The sequence below is a fragment of the Excalfactoria chinensis genome, chromosome 27 (genome assembly GCF_039878825.1).
Source record: "Excalfactoria chinensis isolate bCotChi1 chromosome 27, bCotChi1.hap2, whole genome shotgun sequence".
Taxonomy (NCBI): domain Eukaryota; kingdom Metazoa; phylum Chordata; class Aves; order Galliformes; family Phasianidae; genus Excalfactoria; species Excalfactoria chinensis.
Window position 1 is genome coordinate 951,293 of NC_092851.1, and position 21,913 is coordinate 973,205.

A 21,913-nucleotide genomic window follows, 5' to 3' on the forward strand; every position below is an offset into this window, starting at 1 on the left:
TATGTCTTCCCTTTTTCCCTTGCTTGGATGCTCTCCTGCCTCCCTTATCCCATCACTAATCATTGCAGTAATGAAACTTCTAAGCCCCAATAAGCTGCAGGAAGAGAAATTAAACCCCACAGGGGCTGAGAAAATGGGATCCATCTCAAATTTCCCCTATTTCATCAATAGGTGGAGCAGAGACTGTGAAGAAAAGCCTATAAGGTGCAAAGGGGATGGAGGACCCTACATAGAACCAGCTGGAAAAAGAAAGTGAATTCTCCAAAGAGTCTCTCAAGTGGTTTATTGTGAGCTGGGAAACACCAGCCCATCCCATAACGGGTCAAAATGCAAGATTTAATAGTTATTATTCTTAAGCAGGTGGCCAAGAACATGCAGACATTGATGAGAAATCCTATTAAAGTGCAGCGAACCCAAAGCTTGGGCTGGCTTTGGAGATGTCCATAATTGCCTCCTTCCATCGCAGCTGGGCCCGCAATGATCTCAAGGTTTGACTTCTCCATGGGTTTAGGGCATCCCAGTGCCTTGCTGGAAGCAGAGCTGTAAGTTGTGAGCCAACCCCAAACCTTAAACCCACGTGGCGTTATGGGTTTTCACCCATCATGCCAGCTTGTTCTTGGATGAAGGGTTATCCATTCTCCCATAGGATTCCCCAAAGTCTCCTGGACTCTGGTTGGAATTGGGGCCATCAAATGTCAATGGGGTCCACCCCATGTCAATGGGGCCCTCCAGACATCAACAGAAGGCACCCCATATGTCAATGGGGCCCACCAGACATCAACAGGAGGCACCCCACGTGTCAATGGGGCCCTCCAGACATCAACAGGAGGCACCCCATAGGTCAATGGGGCCCTCCAGACATCAACAGGAGGCACCCCACATGTCAATGGGGCCCACCAGACATCAACAGGAGGCACCCCACAGGTCAATGGGGCCCACCAGACATCAACAGGAGGCACCCCATGTCAATGGGGCCCACCAGACATCAACAGGAGGCACCCCACAGGTCAATGGGGCCCACCAGACATCAACAGGAGGCACCCCATATGTCAATGGGGCCCACCAGACATCAACAGGAGGCACCCCATGTGTCCATAGGGACCACCTCACATCAATGGGGTGCTACCTCCCGTCAATAGGGGCCACCCTACACATCAATGGGGGCCACCAGACATGACACATGGAGGATGCTGATGATATTGAGGATGAGTTTCCTTTCCTTTGCACGGCAATGGCTGATTGGGAAGAGGGAGAATGAGGTTTTGATGCTGTTTTTCCTGAGTTATTCCACCCCTGGTCTTGAAGAGCTGCTGTAAGGCACCTCCACAGCACCTCCAAGGGATTATAGGGTTATCGAGGCAGTGAAAGGGAGCCCAGCTCTACCCAGAACCACGGCCGGAGCCGTTCCCCACTGAAGCAGGTCAGAGGAAAAGTGAAGATGGGGATTTGATTCTCGGCATCGAAAAAAGCCACCTCGCCCCATTCGTAGTCCAGAGAGATGCGGATCTTTTTAGGAACCCTTGGAAGGTTCAATGGGGTCGGTGGGGAGGTGAGGGCTCTGTTCTTGAACCCCCATTGCTGCACAGCCCAGATCCCTTCATCAGGGTTAAAACTGACCGCTCCTTTCCTCGGTAGGGACTCTCTGCTGACCCCAACGGCGCAATATTGCCCTTCTGAGAGATCCACCACCCAGCAGTGCCTCCCAGAGGTGAAAACCTCACAACCCAACACACAGGGATCCACGTCGAAGCGTTCGGGGCCATCAAGGGATTCCTGAAGGCTGTATTCCCATCTGACACTCTTTTGGTCCTCGGAGAGAATGAGGCGAGGGTGGGCTGTCTCTGGGTCCAGAGTCACATTTACTACGGAAAAGAAAGAATTAAATATATTTAACCTGACTTTGCTTGAGATCTAATAGGGTGGTTTGTCCTTGTGGAGCTCAAGGCTTAATAGCTTGACGTTCTACTTCCCCTATACATAAATGGGGTCTCCAACACCTTCATGCTTGAGATCTAATAGGGTGGTTTGTCCTTGTAGAGCTCATGGCTCAATAGCTTGACATTCTACTTCCCCTACACATAAATAGGCTCTCCATCACCTTCATGCTTGAGATCTAATAGAGTGGTTTGTCTTTGTGGAGCTCAACGCTCAATAGCTTGACGTTCTACTTCCCCTACACATAAATGGGGTCTCCATCAACTTCATGCTTGAGATCTAATAGGGTGGTTTGTCTTTGTGGAGCTCAAGGATTAATAGCTTGATGTTCTACTTCCCCTACACATAAATGGGGTCTCCAACACCTTCATGCTTGAGATCTAATAGGGTGGTTTGTCTTTGTGGAGCTCAAGGCTCAATAGCTTGACGTTCTACTTCTCCTACACATAAATGGGGTCTCCATCACCTTCATGCTTGAGATCTAATAGGGTGGTTTGTCTCTGTGGAGCTCAAGGCTTAATAGCTTGACGTTCTACTTCCCCTACACATAAACGGGGTCTCCAACAACTTCATGCTTGAGATCTAATAGGGTGGTTTGTCCTTGTGGAGCTCAAGGCTCAATAGCTTGATGTTCTACTTCCCCTACACATAAATGGGGTCTCCAACACCCCCATGCAGGTCCAATATTTTCTACCTACAAGTCTGATCTGGATATCTCTACAGTGCAGATCATTTAAAGGAGGACATGAGCACCTGGATGGGGTCTGCAAGCAGAAACCCAATTAACCCAATGACTTACCCAACTTTTCTTCGCTTCTCCCTAAAAATGCATAATGAGAAGATGGATTATTAACTGTGATGCAGACCTAAAAGGAAACGCGATGCCTAAAGAAGGGAGAAAAAGGGAACTTACCATGTTCCTCGAAACATTTGACTAAAGAGAAATAGAAAAGAAATTAGTTTTAATATAGATATTTTTTTCCCTATTCATTGAGGAAGGTGTGTAGGTGATCTGGAAAACCAGGACCTATTTGTGAGCTACTTCCTTGATGCTGAAAGCCCATCTTTTAACTAACATGGGGGTTAATTAACCCATTTGTGGGTTACTTGGTGATGCTGAAAGCCCATCTTTTAACTTACATGGGGGTTAGTTGACTACTTATGGGTTAATAACTTACATGGGGGTTAGTTGACTACTTATGGGTTATTAACTTACATGGGGGTTAACTGACCATTTGTGGGTGACTTCCTTGATGTTAAAAGTCCATCTTTTAACTTACATGGGGGTTAATTGACCACTTATGGGTTATTAACTTACATGGGGGTTAATTAACCCATTTGTAGGTTACTTGGTGATGCTGAAAGCCCATCTTTGAACTTACATGGGGGTTAATTGACCACTTAGGGGTTATTAACTTACATGGGGGTTAACTGACCATTTATGGGTGACTTCCTTGATGCTGAAAACCCATCTTTGAACTTACATGGGGGTTAATTGACTACTTATGGGTTATTAACTTACATGGGGGTTAATTGACCACTTATGGGTGACTTAATGAGGAAGGAGACACTCACTTGCTTTCGCTTTGTAGTGCTCTGTAAAGAGGAGCAACATAAATGGTTATTGTCCTCTTCCCTTTCTGTTATCCCTTCCCATGATTTAGCTCTCAAAGCAAACCCGTAATTCTATGCCTTATTGTATATAACTCATTATGAAGTATAGCAACAATATATAACATGTCTATGATATATAACAATGCCATTAGAACTCGTTACGAGTTATAATCACGACTTACCGAGCTCTGCAGTGAGTTCATCTAAAAAACGTAAGGAAAAAAAATAAAGGATTTCCATTAAGTTTGCCACCAAAATAGTGGTATGGATCTTCCCAACGCACCAAAGTCCACTTTTGGGGGAGAAATTTGATACTCACCAATTCTTCTCTCTTGTTTTGCTGAAGAAAAGAAGGAGAAAAGGAAGCCAGAGTTGTTATAACATATAGGTTTCTATACCCACGTAGGTTTCTATACCCATATAGGTTTATATACCCATGTAGGTTTCTATACCCATATAGGTTTATATACCCACGTAGGTTTCTATACCCATATAGCTTTCTATACCCATATAGGTTTCTATACCCATATAGGTATCTATACCCATATAGGTTTCTATACCCATATAGGTTTCTATACCCACGTAGGTTTCCATACCCATATAGGTTTATATACACATGTAGGTTTCTATACCCATGTAGGTTTATATACCCATATAGGTTTCTATACCCATATAGGTTTCTATACCCACATAGGTTTCTATACCCATATAGCTTTCTATACCCACGTAGGTTTCTATACCCGCATAGGTTTCTATACCCATATAGGTTTCTATACCCATATAGGTTTATATACCCACGTAGGTTTCTATACCCATATAGGTTTATATACCCATATAGGTTTCTATACCCATATAGGTTTCTATACCCACGTATGTTTCTATACCCATATAAGTTTATATACCCACGTAGGTTTCTATACCCATATAGGCTTCTATACCCACGTAGGTTTCTATACCCATATAGGTTTCTATACCCACATACAGACAGCAAACTGCATGCTTTGGTTTTGGGTAGAAAAATACTCACCAACTTCTTCGGAGAGTTCACCTTAAAAGAGAATAAAAACAGTGAATTTCATTTTTTTTTGTAATTAAAGTAAAAGTCACGATTTCACACACGGGATCTCCGAATGGTGACATTAAATCAATGGGTATTTTTGACTTGGTTGACCAGAAAATAGGATCTAAAGTAAATGTAGACTATTCCCTTGTATTATGTGGGTATACCATGAATGGATGTGTTAATTCTAATGGCATATTATGGATTTCAGGTATACAAGAGAAGGATCCAAGCCTATAGGAAAACAGAATATGGGACCTGATGCTGTGTTTGAGCACCTGAATCCTCCCCCAGATTCTATCATGAACCAAATCCTAAACAATCCCATATGACCCCATAGGCCTTCTTGAAGACACCACAAATACAGGAGGAGATGGACACATACCGATTTTGGAATCACGTTCCTCTAAAAAAGGGGGGAAAAAAGAGAAAAGAAAGGAAAAATCTGTCTATTTCTGTGCATAAAAAAATAAATTATAATAATTGTGTATCAGTACAAGGGCTCCTGCAGAATTCCCATCCCATCAGCATGCTTATGGGGGATTCCTTCAGCCAAAGGGTTTTCCAGCAATAGAAAGGCAATGATGCTTACCTGTCTCCAGATCACTCTCCTCTAGGAACATAAAGGGTGATAAAAAAAGATCAGAATCCAAATTACCCCTTATCCTATTAGGGAGAAGAAGGGTAGGAATCTCACTTACCAACTTCCCGACCCTTTAATTCCTCTAAAGAGAAGAGAACAAGCAAAATGTGAAACACACCATCACCTTTTGCGCCATAGATTATTACATCTCATTGCTATCCCATCCCTGTTTTCCCTGTTATTTACCCCCAAAAATCCTTTGCAGCCTTTGTCCCATCCCATTTATCTCTTAAAATACCACGAGGCAAAGCAGGAAAACACACAGAATTAATATCCCAAAGCAGTTTGGTGGAAGGAAGGGGATATAACTCACCGAGCTCCTCTGATAACTTCCCTTATAAAGGAGAAAACAGAATCTGGTGTCAGCAGTAAATTTGGTCCTTCCAAATTTATTATATAAAATATATTATATAAAATAATATATATATATATATGTGTGTGTGTGTGTGTGTGTCCTTCCCAAGGATGCTCAGAGGGTCGCCATGGGGGAACTCAATGATACCAAACCCTCTGATATGGGCTGAAACCTTCATAACTGTATTTCTAAAAGAAATCCATCCTGTTTCCCCATTTTTCCCCCCAAATCATTCAATTTCCCTCTTTCTCCCCCTCTGATATGAGCTGAAACCTTCATAACTGTATTTCTAAAAGAAATCCATCCCGTTTCCCCATTTTTCCCCCCAAATCATTCAATTTCCCTCTTTCTCCCCCTCTGATATGAGCTGAAACCTCCATAACCGTATTTCTAAAGGAATTCATCCCATTTCCCCATTTTTTCCCCCCAAATCATTCAATTTCCCTTTTTCTCCCCCTCTGATATGGGCTGAAACCTTCAAAACTGTATTTCTAAAAGAAATCCATCCTGTTTCCCCATTTTTTCCACCCAAATCATTCAATTCCTCCCCCTTTTCTTCCCTGTCCCCAAATACTTCCATCCTATTTGCTCTCTTTCCTGACAAATAATTCCCCTCCCCAAATTCCATTTTTTGTAAATAAATCCATTCTGTTTCACTTCTCCCCCCCCCCAATATTTCCATTCTATTCCATCTTCTTTGTCCAACCAATTCCATTTATTCCCATTTTTTCTCTAAATAATTCCATTCTGCTCCTCTTTCTTTCGAAGCAATTCCATATCCAACACAACGCAAAGCCCCAACAAACAGAGGCAGCACCCACAGCACCCAAACATCCCCCCAAAACTGCATTTCTTAGCAAACCAAAGTGCCAACTTACTAATGAGGATGTCCTGTTCTCCTAAAAAATTAAACAGAAAAACAACAGAAATGAATGAATATCACCGTTCCCTCCCATTTTGCGTCTTTATTTCTAACGCGTTCAGCAGAAAAGAGCCACCCGGTGTTGCACATAAATAAGGAGAGAAATAATGATGTTTCTCCTTATTTCCTCGTCTCTTGTTGTCTCAAAAAGGACATTTTTTGGGGGGGAAGACTCTGAAATCTTGCATTTCCCATTGGAGGATTCACAGCCTTGGGATAAACAAAGGGACTTACGGGCATCGGAATCGCGGTCCTCTGCAAACAGAAGGGAAAAAGATTCATTTTCAAGAAAAAATAATAATTACGCCCTTTTCAAAGCACTGATTTTATCAATATTGTGTTTTATCTCCTCCTTTTGCCCCCCAAAATGCATTTGTTTTGTTGGTGGATTTACATGGAAGGAAGGAAACGCACGTACCGAGCAGCTCAGTGAGGCGCCCTTGAAGCAAAACAGAGAGAAAAAGGAAAAGGAAAGAAAAAAAAGAACCAAAAAAAAAGAAGGAAAGAAAAAGAAAAAATTAATTAGAAAAGAAATATTGATCCAAAACAGCACTTTGTATTAGTTCAAAACAGCACTTTTTTAACACCAGTGGTACAGAAATAAAGGACCGAGATACAGATTTTGTTGGGCTGAACCCAAAACAAAGTGTTGAGATCATCCCACCCATTTCATGACAGATTCTTGAGGGAGAAAAACTCAATTTTAATGATTTTTCCCCCCTTTTCATTCACTTTTTCAGCGAGGAAGTGAAACTGTTTCCTTCCAGCCCCAAATTGCTCCTTTATTTTTCCTATAGGAAATTCTCTATTCAGTATGTAGGATTTCAAGTACTCCGCATTTAGGTTAAGCCAAAAAAACCACCCTCAAATAATAGAGCTTTTTTGTTAAATTACAGAGATATTCCATCATAAAGTAGAGAAAATAACACTCACTTATCTCTGCTTCATGTTCCCCTGGAAGGAAATAAAAGGACAAAGAAATAGGGATTACTGCTTTCGTATCCACGTTGCATCATTGCGTTACAATTCAACCTAAGATCCTTGAGTTATTTTATTCTTTTTACCCCCATTGTTACCTTCTGTTTTAAAATATTGCTAATGTCAAATAAATATGGTAGAAAATACGTTAAAATCCACGCTGTGGGGATGAAGCCCAGCACAGCTTTGGGGTGGCACTTACTGATTTTCAGATCACGTTCCTCTGTAGATAAGAGAGAAATAAAGAGAGATTAGAACCCAACTGTGCTCTGTCCTCAGTGCAGACATTCGGGTTCTTTTCGAGGTGAATTTTGGCTCAAAATCTGTGTTTTTGGGGTCTATTTGTTGACTTGAGCCTTTGCTTTGAAAGGTGAGTCAAATGGAAATTCCCCTGTCCCATTCAGAGCTTCAAAAATGTAAAGGAAAACAACCCAAAACCAACCCAACTGTGCCAAAGGAAAGAGGAAGGGAAGAGGAAGGAAGGAAGAAGAAAGGAAGGAGAAAGGAAGAAGGAAGGAAGAGGAAGGAAAATGGAAGGACAGAGGAAGGAAAGAGGAAGGAAACAGAGGAAGGAAACAGGAAGGAAAACAAGGAAAGAGAGGAAGGAAAGAGGAAGGAAAGAGGAAGGACAGAGAAAGGTAAGAGGAAGAGAAGAGGAAGGAAAACAAGGAAAGAGGAAGGGAAGAGGAAGGGAAGAGGAAGAGGAAGAACAGAGGAAGGAAAGAAAGGAAGGAAAACAAGGAAAGAGGAAGGGAAGAGGAAGGGAAGAGGAAGAGAAGAGGAAGGAAAACAAGGAAAGAGGAAGGGAAGAGGAAGGGAAGAGGAAGAGAAGAGGAAGGAAAACAAGGAAAGAGAAAAGAAAGAAATGAAGGAAAGAGAAAGAGGAAGGAAGAGGAAGAAAAGAGGAAGGGAAAGAATAAGGAAAGAGGAACGAATGAGGAAGGAAAAAAGACATACAAAAAATCCCCCCAAAACAGAAAAATATGGGAACAAAACACAAGGAGGGAAATTCCTTACCGAGTTCTGCTGTGTGTTTCCCTTAAAATAAAGAGAAATGGGAATTAAATGATATGGATCTTTTTCTGGTGACATCGCTGACCAATGCAAACACCTCCAGATTAATCAATATTATGAAGAATATTATAAATTCATAAATATTATGAAGAATATTAAGAATACATATATCACCTTTAGAATTAAAACAGGTTTTTTGGTGGCTTCAGAACATTGAAGCATCAGAAAAATATCATTAGGTTTAACTCTTAACGGGGAAAATTAAAGGCACTTACGAAGTTTCCTATCGTAGTCCCCTAAAAAAAGGCAGAAATGAGGGATTATTATATATCTGATGAACCATTTTCGCTTAAATTGATGGGAAAAAGACTTACCAACTTCTGCAGTGAGTTCCCCTTAAAAGAGAGATGAAAACAAAAATGTTATTTTCAGGTTTAGCCTTTTTTTTTCTGTTAATTCATTGACAATCAATGGCGATTTGATACCAGCTTCACACTGGACAGAGGATTTATTAATGCATTTTCTTCCTTTTAAATGATGGAAGCAAACAACTCACATACCTATTTTGGTGTGACGCTCTCCTATAGAAAGAAAAAAGCCATTGGGGGTTATTTGTCATCCTTTGGACTTTCCACATTTAAACCTTTTTATCATTAATTTTGTGACAAAGAAGAACTGGGAGGTTCTATATATATACTATTATATTATATATTACATATATTTATATACAATATTATATATTATATATACTGTACATGATATATATTACATATGATATGACTATTACATACTATATGCTCTCTATATATTATTATATATTAGATATGCTTATGTATTATATATCGTCATATTTATAGTATATTTATATATAATAAATATTTATTATAAATATATCTATAATAAATATGAAATAAAATATATTTATTATATTTACATTATAGATTATAAATAATACATATAGTATATAGTAAATAATAATCATGCATGTAGTGTAATATATATATTATATGCATAATATATATGTTATACATTATGTTTTATATAATATATATATTATATTATGTAACAATAAAATATAATATATATCCCATCGTTATTATTATATTATATATTATATTATTATGTTATATTATATTACATTATATTATACATCATACATATTATGATATATATATGATATATACACTATACATTATATTTATTACATATCATATGATTATTATATACTATATGCCATATATATTATTATATATTACATATGCTTATGCATCATATATTATAAATAATACATATGGTATATAGTATATAATAATAATCATATATGTAATGTAATGTATAATGTATAATCTATTATTATATATATGATATGTTATATGTTATATGCTTATATATATAATATTATACAATACATATATAATTATATATATTATATGTATATAATATATAATTATATAATATATATAGTTATATATGTATATAATATATGTATAATATAATATAATATAGTATAATATAATATAATATAATATAATATAATATAATATAATATAATATAATATATGTTTACATATCATAATATATATGATACACACATATTATATATGTAATAACATAATATACATTGTATATTATATCCCATCCAATAATAACAGTTAATATAATAACAAGCATAAGGCAGACATCGATGCATGATAAAAATAATTAACAAAGCGGTACAACAATATGCATATATAATAATAATAATCAGCAATAATAACACTGATACATAATACTACTAATAAATAATAATTAAACAAGAAACACGCTAAAAGGAAACGGACTTACCGAGTTCCACTGTAAATAGCCCTGAGGGTGGAAAACACCATCAGATCCCATTGGATTTCTGAAACACCCCCTCAAAATCTGGCTCAACTTTCCCCCATATCTTCAAGAGACCCCAATTTTATTGGATCGAAGGAATTCTGGCCTCATTTTAGTGCTGAAACAGCAGAAAAATGAACCAAAGTTGGAGGTACCCCCACATGGAGCAGCACTTACTGATGGTCGCGTCGCACTTTGCTATAAAAAATAAGAAGAAAAATGAGTAAAAGAAGGATTTTGATCAGTTTTCGGATTATTCTGGCGCAAATCTGACCTCTATTCATTGCTTTACTTCCATCCATCCATAAATAATTTCATGTATTCTATGGGAATGGGGGAAAAAATGGCTTACTGAGTTCCGCTATGGGAACAGGGAAGGAAGTGGCTTACCGAGTTCCGATGTCAGTTTGCCTAAAAAAAGGGAAAATTAAAGTTTATTTTAAATCATTTCCTTTGTGGGGACATCAGAAGTCAATAGAGGGATATATTCTATATCAAATATATCTCCTGATTCACACATAGGGCAGGTGATGGTAATAAGGTCAATGGGCATTATAGCACAATACGTCATAACAAGATACAGCGCAATAAAACAGGATAGGAAATGGGGAAGAAAACCACAGATTCAGGCAATGCACCCATTTAGGAGCAATGTAAGGTGGAAAAACTCAAAGTTTGGGAAAAAAAGGAGGATTTGAGGAAATTCCAAGTCTTCAATCAGATTTTAATCAGGAATAAAATGGCACTCACGAAGCTTTGAGTCGCGGTCCCCTAAATAGGGCAAAAAAAGAAGGAAAAATGGTTAAATCTATATTTTTTACACAGCCCTCTTGCCCCAAGACAACAGCTCTGCTCACTGCAGTGCTCATTTGGCCCATTTCCCCCCATTTTTATTCAATTAGAAATGAATGCGAGTTCCCATTTTAAGGGCTTTCAGCCCAAAACCGCGTAGGGATTCAACGGCGCCACTCACCCAGCAATGCAGTCAGTCTGCCTATCAAATAGGGGGAAAAAAAAGCATAGTTTTAATTAAAACAGCAAAAAAAGAAAAGAAGGAAGTCTAAGAATACAAAGAAACGGTTCAGATTGGGGAAGAAAAGGACTTACGTATTTCTGATGAGAGTTTGGCTGCAAAGAGGGAAAAATCAACAGGATTAATGACTTTTATCAGTCATCCCTCCCCCAAATCAAAGGGTTTTGGCCCCAAAAAAGTGACACTCACTGATTTTCCTATCGCGTTCCTCTGGGAAGAGAAAGAAGATAGTTAATATTAAATATTCTCTTTTCTTTCACCCATTGGCCCCAACACACTCAGATCATTGCTTTTATTTTTCACTTCCCAGTCTATAAATGCTCAAAAAACAAAGTTGTTTTGGGCTTTTTTGAAGAACAGAAATTCATTTTCCAGAGGAAAACGTCCAAATATTCTTAAATAGTTTTAAAAATAACCCCAAATCTTCTTAAATATGGGGGAGGAAAAAAGGTTCCACTCACTGAGCTTCGTGTCAACGTCACCTGAAAGCAGAGAGAGAAAATAAATGGAGAAATGCAAAGGAACCCAAAACCAACCAAAAATGTCATTTCTCACCTCCTTTCTCTAAACTTTTTTTGCTCTTCTAAATATTTTACCCATTTCTTTACCCATAATTTACCCATAATTTTCTTTTCTTTTTCCCATTTTTAAGCTTTATTCCCAATTCTCCTTATTGGTATTTAGAAACGAAGCTTATTAAGGACTTATCTTCTTTCATTCATCCTCTCTTCAAGCAGAGGAAACCCCAAACCCTTCACACATATGCACATATATGCAAATATATGCAAATAGACACAAATATACACAAATACACACAAATATACACATATATATGAATCAATGAGTACATACATAGCAATTAACGAGTACATATCTAGCAATTAATGAGCACACACATAGGAATGAATGATTGCGTGCATATATACACTTTCGTATGCATAGTTTCCTATTTCATACCCAGCAATATTGAAGAATTAAGGATAATTTACAGGAAATAAACCTTACCAAGGTCTGATGTGAGCTTTCCTTAAAGAAATAGATTAGCATTAGTTTCGATTCTAAGGCATGATAAAATGCATTACTTTATTTCCCCCCAAAGCACGAACCCAGCACCTCCAATGAATTAAATGGAAGGAAAATGGCACTTACTGATTTTCCTATCGCGTTCCTCTGAAAGAGAAAATAAAAGGAAACACTGTCAGAATTCCCCTGTGCTCATGATGGAACCACCTTCCAATCTGCCATTGCAGTTTGGAATGGTTCTACCCTCCTTCCATCCCAGGTTGGCTTACACGTGTGTGTGTTTATGGGAGGAATAAGCATTTTTTCCCCTTAAAAACCCAACAGTGAAATGAAGCAAAGAGGAAAGGAAGGCACTCACCGAGCTCTGCAGTCAGATTGTCTTTAAAAAGAGAAAGAAAGAACCATTCTCATGAGCTTCACCCTCCCTTGGATCAGAACACGGCGCAGTTCTGCACCCAACGCCCTCCCTTTCTGCAATCCCTCTGCTCTTTCTGTGCCATTTTGTTGGTTTTTACCCCCATAAATCACGTGAAAAGTGGGAGATAAACCACCCCCATGGGAACCAACTCAAGCTGCATAGAGCCCTGTTTGATGGGAGGCGCAAATAGGAGTGTATAACCACACATGACTTACCGATCTCGGCCGCGAGTTCCCCTTAAAACAGAGAAATACATCAGAATACACATTAAAAGGGGCTAGATTTGCTGGAAGTCATTCTCTGGCCAACCCTTGAGCCCTCCCATGGAGGACACTCACCATCTTCTGTGTCACATTCCTCTGAAAACAACAGAGAAATGGACATGGGTTAATCCTGGAGTGAAAAGAACCCCCAAATGCCCCAAACCTTGGCCCTCCTCCTTCAGTTCTGAGTCCAGATTCCATCTGGGTATCAAACTAAAGGGTTGAAGGGCTTCTCCCAGTCCCCATTATTGCATAGAGGGACACCTTCCCACCTTGATATGAACCCCAATGCACTCACCGAGCTCTGTGTCACTCTCTTCTAAATGGGATAAGAGAAATGCATACACACACGTTGGTCATCGCAGATGGTAAAGGTGTAGAAACGCGCGTTCAGATTGAGGAAAATAAGCAACTTACCAAAATCTTCTGTTAGCTTCCCTTAAAACAGAGGAATTCACGTTAATTCGGGCCCTCCACACCCATATCTTACAACAAAGGAGGAGGAAAAATGGACACTCACTGATTTTGGCATCCCATTCTTCTAAAAGAGAGACAGAAAGAGCACTCAGCCCTATGCCCTTCTCTTTGGGTGCTGCAGATGCACTTCTGCACTGATTCAATGTTTTTCTACTGAAAACAGCCCCAAAAATCGGACTGTTTTATGAGTTTATTTCATGTGGGCTTTGCTTTCATATGTTTAAAATAGAGGGCAGTTTATGCAAGGGAAGAATAAAGGAAATGGGTATCAGTGGGGGGATACATCCATCCAGTTCTATACACATAAAGGGAGTTTTTGATGGTAAAAGGAGGGAAATCACTCACCAAGATCCGCGTTCCTCTTCCCTGAATAAGAAAAAATATGGGAAAAATGGGGGAAAAAACCGTATCTGGAAGACTGCTTTGCTGATAAATACCACTTTCTGAGCTCTACCTGATGCCATCATCACGTCCTCTTCCCAATTAGAACCACTTCCAAATGCCCGTCTGATGGGAGAAGAAGAGAAGTCATTAAAAGATCACAATTAAGGACAAACAGATCTGGAATCTCCCATCATCCTGATGCCCAGAATCCATTTGCTCATAAGAATAAATGGGATAAAGGGATAAATATTTGGGGCCACTGATGCTTTATGATGCTTTTCTTAGTTCATCGACTTGGTCTACATTGGGAGGACTGGTGAAATTGAGGATGAGATGATTTATAACTGAATAAAAGGAATCTGCTGACTCCTAAAAGGGGCACAAAAAGAGCCCAGCCCTCAGGTATCTCTATTAGTTGCCCACAGCACCATGAACTCCTCCCTATCCCACATGCAAACCACACCAGGAAGTTGTTACGAGTTCATCCCTACGTTCCTAACAGCATCAATGTCCTAAAAGCACTAGAAATTCCTATTCATTACAGCGGTGGAGGTGAAAAAGCTTTAAAAAATAGCAAAAAAGCAGAAATCTCCATGGGAAAAGGCAACACATCACACAGGAAAGGCAACAGATCCCATAGGAAACATCAATCCCTTTTTGTCTGCTGTGTTCTACCCCTGTCGATCCTATTGGGGTCTCAATCAGATAAATGCCGTTACGAGAACCTAAATTTGTGTCAAAAAAAAAGCAAAGGAAGCAGCCCCAATGATTACAGTGTTGTATTTTCCTAAGAGAAAATTAACACAGAAGGACTCTTTCAACCTTCTCCTGCTTTCCAGTGCTGTCAGATTCAGGTGCACGATCCTAAAAGGACGTTTTTGCTCCACGCAAACGGATCGCGTTTCTCCTGCGTCTCCCAGATCCCATAGAGCCAATAGGATCCCCCCAAATCTTGGGCTGTAGGAAGAAAGAGAAAGTCTTACCCCCAGACCTGCACCGTAATCACGTTGCGGTTGCTTTGCTCCTTGGTGTTGTGATGGTCACGTGTGGAGATGGTCTGTGTAAGTGTAGAGAGTGTTTGTGCAGAGTGGCTTCGTGAGAAAGGACATGATGAGATTCCATTAGTTAAATTGTAAGAGAAGGTATGTGGCTAGTGGCAACAATGAAGAGATATCAGGATGTGAAAGACAGGGTATGTAGCTAAGGACAAAATATGTAGCGAGAAACAAGGACGGTCCAAAGGGAAAAACAAAATGTGTAGCAATGTGTAAGCATAGCTATGAAGAAAAGTAACCATAAGACTAACCATAAAGGTCAAATGAAGTAATGTATAACCCACCAATCTTGAGCTTTACTTTTGCAATATGTATGAGCTTATTACTGACTGTATAAACAAGATGCTGTTACACCTAATAAACTGAGACCTGCTGACCATGATATATGAGGCACGTCTCCCGCGGTCATATTTCCAACAAATGGCGCCCGAACAGGGACTATCTTCTTCCGCTAAGTAAGAAGAAGACAGAATCCTTGCCAGGGAAAAAGGAAGTTGCCACGGTTGGGACTGCGATGGGTTCGGGTCCTTAAGCAGCGAGGACGACGAAAGAGCCGAATTAAAGCTCCGCGTCTCAGGCGACCACGACAGGTGGGCTTGACCGATACGTGCTGCCGAAGCCTGGAAGGCTGCAACGGTACCGACGTGAGTAAATATGGACAGGCAAGCAGCATATAATTTGTTCTCCGCTTTTCTAAGTAGGAGACACTTTAAAGGTATAGACATAGGAAAGGAACTCCCCAAGCTATTAGCGTACGGATATGCTAAAGGGTTATTTCAGAATCCGCTTTTGGTGCATGATCTTACTGAGCAGGGAATGATAGAAGGGGAGAAAAAGGCTAAAAAATGCGGAAAGTGGTGGCGTGTGTTTATGTGTGTGTGGATGAGTGTGTGGATGAGTGTGGTTTATAATGAGTTGTTGCGATATCAGGCAGAAAAGAAAGCGACAGAGCAAGCTAGTGTTGTGCAGGGGAGGAATAAGAATTATAGTGAGTGGTCAGATTGCCCGATGCCCCCTGCTGTGTCCACCGTAAATTTGCCGCTGGCCGCCGAGCCTGCGTTGCCAGCGGCCCCGGAGCCGAGTGCCCCGTCTCCGCCTCCAGGCACGTCTGTGTCGGACGAGCCGCCTGCATCCACCATGGCGCTACAGCCGGCCCCCTCGACCCCCCTTAGCAATGAGCCGCTCCCTGGGGCAGGGACTGACCTAGCGGAGGCCGTCGCGCGGGAGCGGAGGGGGGGCTGGGCTGCGCTGGCGTGGGCTTGTTTAGAGGCAGGGGACGGTGAGGCGTTGGAAGCTGTGCAACAGATGGCATTTCCGGTGGTGTATGCACCTAATCCTGCAGGCGGGATACAGGCTGCTATCACTGCTTTAGATTGGAAATTGTTGTCACAATTGCGGTCTACGGTCAGTCAGTTTGGACTAAAAAGCGAGTCAGCGAGACAGATGTTGAATTATATCTGGAGTACTCAAGTTTTGTTGCCATCAGATTGTCGGGCTATAGCTAGGCTGTTTAATGCTTATTGGGAAGAGATGTGCCAACAGAGCACGGCGATAGTTAGGCAGCCGGGAGATCCCTTGTATAATGTAATCGTTGAAGAACTTTTAGGGGTGGGTCCTTTCATCCAGACGGGGGCCCAGGCTTTATTAGGGACAGTTAAATGTAGGGAGTCAATGTATCTGGCCAGACAGGTTATGGATAAGATCAAGGCACCAGGTGGGCTGTCGTCTTATATGGGAATCCAGCAGGGAAGGAATGAGGATTTTGGAGCGTTTATAGATAAGGTAGCTGGAGCCATAGAGAAGGCTGGAGTACCAGAATACATGAAGGAAATAATGCTGAAACAGTGTGCACTTCAAAACTGTAACGCTACAGCTCGAGGCATTCTAAATACTTTGAGGAGTAATTGGTCAATAGAGGAGGCGTTAGACAGATTATCGAGTGTGCCCACAGGGGTTCAGGCTTTCATAGTTAAGGCTATTAAGGAGGTAGGGGCAGGATTAAAGGCACAGGTTGAGGCTTCTCAGAATCAAGTGTTAGCTGCCCTTGCACCCCTCCAAGCTGCAGTTTCTATAAGCCCCCGCTCGCAGAACAGCTCCCGCATGAAGTGCTACCGTTGTGGAAATACCGGACACATCCGTCGCGAGTGCCAAGCCGCCGGTGTATGGTGCCAGAACTGCCGCTCGGACAACCACAACACCGTCAGCTGCCAACGCTGGTCGAGAAACCTCCAGCCCAGCGCAAGAAAGAACAGAGGCCGCGCTCGGACACAAGCAGCCGTTACCAGCCAGCTGCCGCCTTCCGCCCCGCCCACGTCACTCGTCGGGACGCTGCCTCTCTCCTCCACGGCTATGACTCCTGCGTCTGCGTCTCTGCAGCCCGCGTGTAACGAGGTTAAAGACACGGACGGATCAAAAACTGTGTTACGAATGATCCTCTCTCCTATGCAATACACTGTGTTTATGACTGAATACCAGCTACATAATTTGACTGATATCCCCCTTGCTACTAATGCTTTACGTTCACATGTTCCAATACCCAATGCTGTTACTGTATTTACAGGTGGCTCCGGCAAGACGCGCCAAGCAGAGGTTCTCTGGCGTGCGACTGCTACACGATGGCAGTCAGACGTACATGTTGTTGATGGATCACCTCAAGTTGCAGAACTCACTGCAGTAGTTCGAGCTTTTCAAATTTTTTCAGAACAGAAGCTTAATATAATAACTGACTCTTTGTATGTTGCAGGTATCATTCAACGGATCAAAGAATCCTTTCTTAAGGAAGTTAATAAGGTTTTGTTTGTACAGCTCAAGCAAGTTTTGCATTATGACACTCAGTCGCATACTACATTGCCTTGTCCTTTAACTGAGGGCAACTGCAAGGCTGATCGAGCCACAGTCACTTCTGCTGCTCCTCAATTATTTGAGCAAGCACAACTCTCGCATCAAATTTTCCATCATAACAGGAGAGCCTTACAAAAACAGTTCCAACTGACAGTGGATCAGGACCGTAACATTACTCTAACATGCCCAGACTGCCAGGTGATTGCCCCTTTGCCTCAAATTGGGACAAATCCACGTAACACAGCACCTCTTCAACTGTGGCAGACAGATGTCACTCGCATTCCTGAATTTGGCTGTCTAAAATATGCACATGTAACGATAGATACTCACTCTTCTTACATATTTGCCACAGCACATACAAGTGAAAACAGTCACGATGCCCGTAAACACTGGTTATCAGCTTATGCTGCTATAGGAATCCCACAAATTACAAAAACAGATAATGGGCCTGCGTATACCTCTAAGGCCACTCAAACTTTCCTCCAAGAAGGGGCTGTTGAACATACTACAGCCATTGCTCGTTCTCCCACTGGACAAGCTATCACTGAGCACGTTTATCAAACATTGAAATCCATTCTTGTTATTATTAAACAAAAAAGTGGGAATATGGGAGACACACTACAAGAAATATTATGCAAGGTTTTGCTTGTTTTGCTTGTGCTGAATTTTTTGAATCATGTTCGTACAGATACAGCTTATGTGGATCATTCTTTTGAAGCTTCCCCAGTGCTCAAGGAACAGCCTATGGTTAATGTTTGGAATATGGCCGCAGGACTTTGGGACTGTCCCCTACCACTGACAACTTGGAGTTGTGAATATGCTCATATGCAGTCTCAAGAATTAGAGAGTTTAAGGCATCAGCTAGGATGTGTGCTTCTTCTATTTTTAGTAATAGTTCAAATGTGTATTAAACAGGATTAATTAGCTTTTCTTAATTTGCAAGGACAAAACCTGGAAAGGAATCCCAGGCAAAGGGATGACCTTGTATCGTAAAATGGTTACCTCTCTTACATCCAACTAATTGGTATTTTAAAATATAACCATGCATCATTTGAGACAAAGGCACACGCTAATAGAATTAAATTTGATACTTGGTTTCCAAGCAGGTGTTCCACTTGGCCTCTATATCACGCACTGGCCACGCGGATATGGTGTACAACTGGAAGAAATCCTTCAGACCCTGAATGCAGGAGAGAATCTGGGGTGGGTGAGAGAGGAAAGGTGCACTTTGAAGCAGGGGACGCCCTGCTGGCACCACCTGTCGCATTCACCACAAACAGTTTCTCAAGGGTCAGTAAGTAATAATGCCCCTAGTGATATTCTAGTACATTTGTCCTCTAAAGTTGGTTCTATTCGACATGCTACTTCGTAAATTGCATGATCATTAATCAATTATTAGCCCAGCTAGCTCAGTCGGTAGAGCATGGTTATGAGCATCCTAAAAGTATTTATTGCACAAATCTTAGTGGTCATTAAAATTCAATATATCAGAGTATATGAAAATTGAAGATTTTTTAACTTGTTACAGATTAACACAATGGGACCCTCACGGATTTATTTCCAGGTTGCAGAAACTTAGGTTGCAGTACAAACATGTTTGTTCTTTTTAGTAGGTTTAACAGTAATGTTGTTATGTTGTATTTACTAATGAGAATGATCGACTCAAAATACAATGCCTCCTTAGTTGCCCAAAAAGAAAACGGGGGAGATGTGGAGATGGTCTGTGTAAGTGTAGAGAGTGTTTGTGCAGAGTGGCTTCGTGAGAAAGGACATGATGAGATTCCATTAGTTAAATTGTAAGAGAAGGTATGTGGCTAGTGGCAACAATGAAGAGATATCAGGATGTGAAAGACAGGGTATGTAGCTAAGGACAAAATATGTAGCGAGAAACAAGGACGGTCCAAAGGGAAAAACAAAATGTGTAGCAATGTGTAAGCATAGCTATGAAGAAAAGTAACCATAAGACTAACCATAAAGGTCAAATGAAGTAATGTATAACCCACCAATCTTGAGCTTTACTTTTGCAATATGTATGAGCTTATTACTGACTGTATAAACAAGATGCTGTTACACCTAATAAACTGAGACCTGCTGACCATGATATATGAGGCACGTCTCCCGCGGTCATATTCCAACAGTCACGTCTGTGGGGGCTGGAGATTTTTGGCAGCTCCCAGTTTGTCCCAGGACTTCAGGAAATAGGTATTTAGGATTGCTGGAGGGTTTACGTGTCTGTAAAGAGCTGGAAGGATCATTGCAGACACAACAGCTGTGCTGGCAGCAGGGGGACGTTCCCAGAGCCTAATTATAGCCAACCTAAATGCCGAGGATGGAAAGAGGGTTGGGGGAGGGATGGGGATCCCTATATAGACAGGAACAGGTTTCTGCAGAGAGGGGTAGAAATGGAGGGTTGACTTGGTTGCCTCTCTGCTATCGGACATTAGATTGGTTGGTGGATGTGGTCTGTGAGCAGACCCCAATCCCAAATGGGGCAGCATTGGTTTCTGGGCACCAGTGGGGTAGCAGCTACTCCTGGCCCCAAATAACGTGGCAGCACCAGTTAGCATTGCCCTAAAATAAAGACATACGAGATGAGCTCATACCTTCTCTCTTCTGCCCCTACTGCTCATCAGAGGGTATCTCCTCCCATACCCACAATTACTCAACATTTGGGATTATTTCATGGTATTTCCTCCCAGCTTCCTTTTATCAGCCGAACAAGCATGAAAACACAGAGCACTCCTACAGATAAAATCCTATTCCTTCATGGTTTATTTTTTCTGCCGAACAACTTAAAATGATGTGAAGTTCACAGAGGATGGATTTGCCAACCTCCAAACCCAAAAAGGGGATGGGTGGATGGAGAAGGGCTTTGTTATGGTGATAGAAAGGTTGTAGGATGGGTTTTCCCTTGTTATGATGTGGCCATTGGCTCCAATGTGAGCTCCTCACGTCACTCGGCGCTTTAGGAAAGCAAATCCTCTTGCTGTGATCCAAATAGAAAACCCGATTTGCCAACTTCCAAACCCAAAAAGGGGACGGGTGGATGGAGAAGGGCTTTGTTATGGTGATAGAAAGGTTATACGATGGGTTTTCCCTTGTTATTATGTGGCCATTGGCTCCAATGTGAGCTCCTCACGTCACTCAGCGCTTTAGGAAAGCAAACCCTCTTGCTGTGATCCAAATAGAAAACCCGATTTGCCAACTTCCAAACCCAAAAAGGGGACCATGTGGATGGAGAAAGGCTTTGTTATGGTGATAGAAAGGCTGTATGATGGGTTTTCCCTTCTTATTATGTGGCCATTGGCTCCAATGTGAGCTCTTCACGTCACTCGGCGCTTTAGGAAAGCAAACCCTCTTGCTGTGATCCAAATAGAAAACCCCGGGTAGAGATTCCTTCATCCCTGGAGAGCTGACGTCCATTTCACCTTTGCCATTTAAGCTCTCCATATCTGGAACGCCTGGAGTGAAATTTAAGACACTTTGAGCTCACACGGGGCTGGAAAAACCACATCGTGGCGTCCAACAAATGGCTCCTTACCTACGGGGTCATCCAAGCACATCATTCCCATTGCGGTGCTTGCTGAGTCATGCCTATTTTGGGGCAATTTTCTGCATTTTAAGGCATGTTGGCAATTCAAAATGTGTTATTCCTGGCTCTGTAAGCATATCTTGGCTTTAAGATGTGTTATTTCTGGTTCTGGAAGCATATTTTGGCTATAAGATGCCAAAAAACCGAATCTAAATGGGCTTAAAAAGGGGCTAAAATGGAATTCTTTCCTGCTTTAGGGATTTATCTGTGCAAATGGGGATAAAAAACGTAATGTTAGGGGATAAAATCAAGGTGAAAAAGCAAAACTGCCTCTGAGGGAAAAAAAAGAGGGTTAAATAATGACAAATGTTAAATAAAACGCTCTGCCCACACCTCGTATCCCTGCAGAGGCAGATAAAAGCCTTCCCCTACCCCCCCTCCGAAGCTCATTCGCCGCCATCTTGCCGCCGCCATCTTACCCCCATCCCGCTTGCCGTACAACCCGG

General features: G+C 41.3%; 1 protein-coding gene and 1 long non-coding RNA gene across 2 annotated transcripts; both read right to left on the minus strand.

Annotated features, from left to right (window-relative positions):
- Positions 1-247: 247 nt before the first annotated feature.
- LOC140263028 (tripartite motif-containing protein 10-like) lies at positions 248-21,873 on the minus strand. Its single transcript, XM_072357761.1, has 26 exons — positions 21,417-21,873; positions 20,013-21,336; positions 14,963-15,018; positions 14,050-14,102; positions 13,941-13,961; positions 13,639-13,659; positions 13,536-13,556; positions 13,417-13,437; positions 13,194-13,214; positions 13,071-13,091; positions 12,796-12,816; positions 12,564-12,584; positions 12,420-12,440; positions 11,876-11,896; positions 11,604-11,624; positions 11,489-11,509; positions 11,355-11,375; positions 11,132-11,152; positions 10,772-10,792; positions 10,559-10,579; positions 10,346-10,366; positions 9,082-9,102; positions 8,896-8,916; positions 8,797-8,817; positions 2,735-2,755; positions 248-1,862 (listed from the first exon to the last, which is right to left on the minus strand). The coding sequence occupies exons 4-26, from the start codon at positions 14,060-14,062 to the stop codon at positions 1,351-1,353; spliced, it is 966 nt and encodes a 321-aa protein (XP_072213862.1). The 5' UTR covers positions 14,063-14,102; positions 14,963-15,018; positions 20,013-21,336; positions 21,417-21,873; the 3' UTR covers positions 248-1,350.
- Positions 5,204-7,782, minus strand: LOC140263134 (uncharacterized). Its single transcript, XR_011905885.1, has 7 exons — positions 7,463-7,782; positions 6,948-6,968; positions 6,764-6,784; positions 6,486-6,506; positions 5,566-5,586; positions 5,311-5,334; positions 5,204-5,222 (listed from the first exon to the last, which is right to left on the minus strand). It is a non-coding gene; the product is annotated as an uncharacterized lncRNA (long non-coding RNA).
- Positions 21,874-21,913: the final 40 nt, after the last annotated feature.

Bases quoted from the DNA above. Each gene is read 5' to 3' on its own strand.
- LOC140263028 (XM_072357761.1), bottom strand. The intron at 12,585-12,795 runs GTGAGTGCCTTC...TTTCTCTTTCAG, and splicing joins CAATCTGACTGCAGAGCTCG to AGGAACGCGATAGGAAAATC. The intron at 8,917-9,081 runs GTATGTGAGTTG...CTCTCTTTTAAG, and splicing joins AGAGCGTCACACCAAAATAG to GGGAACTCACTGCAGAAGTT.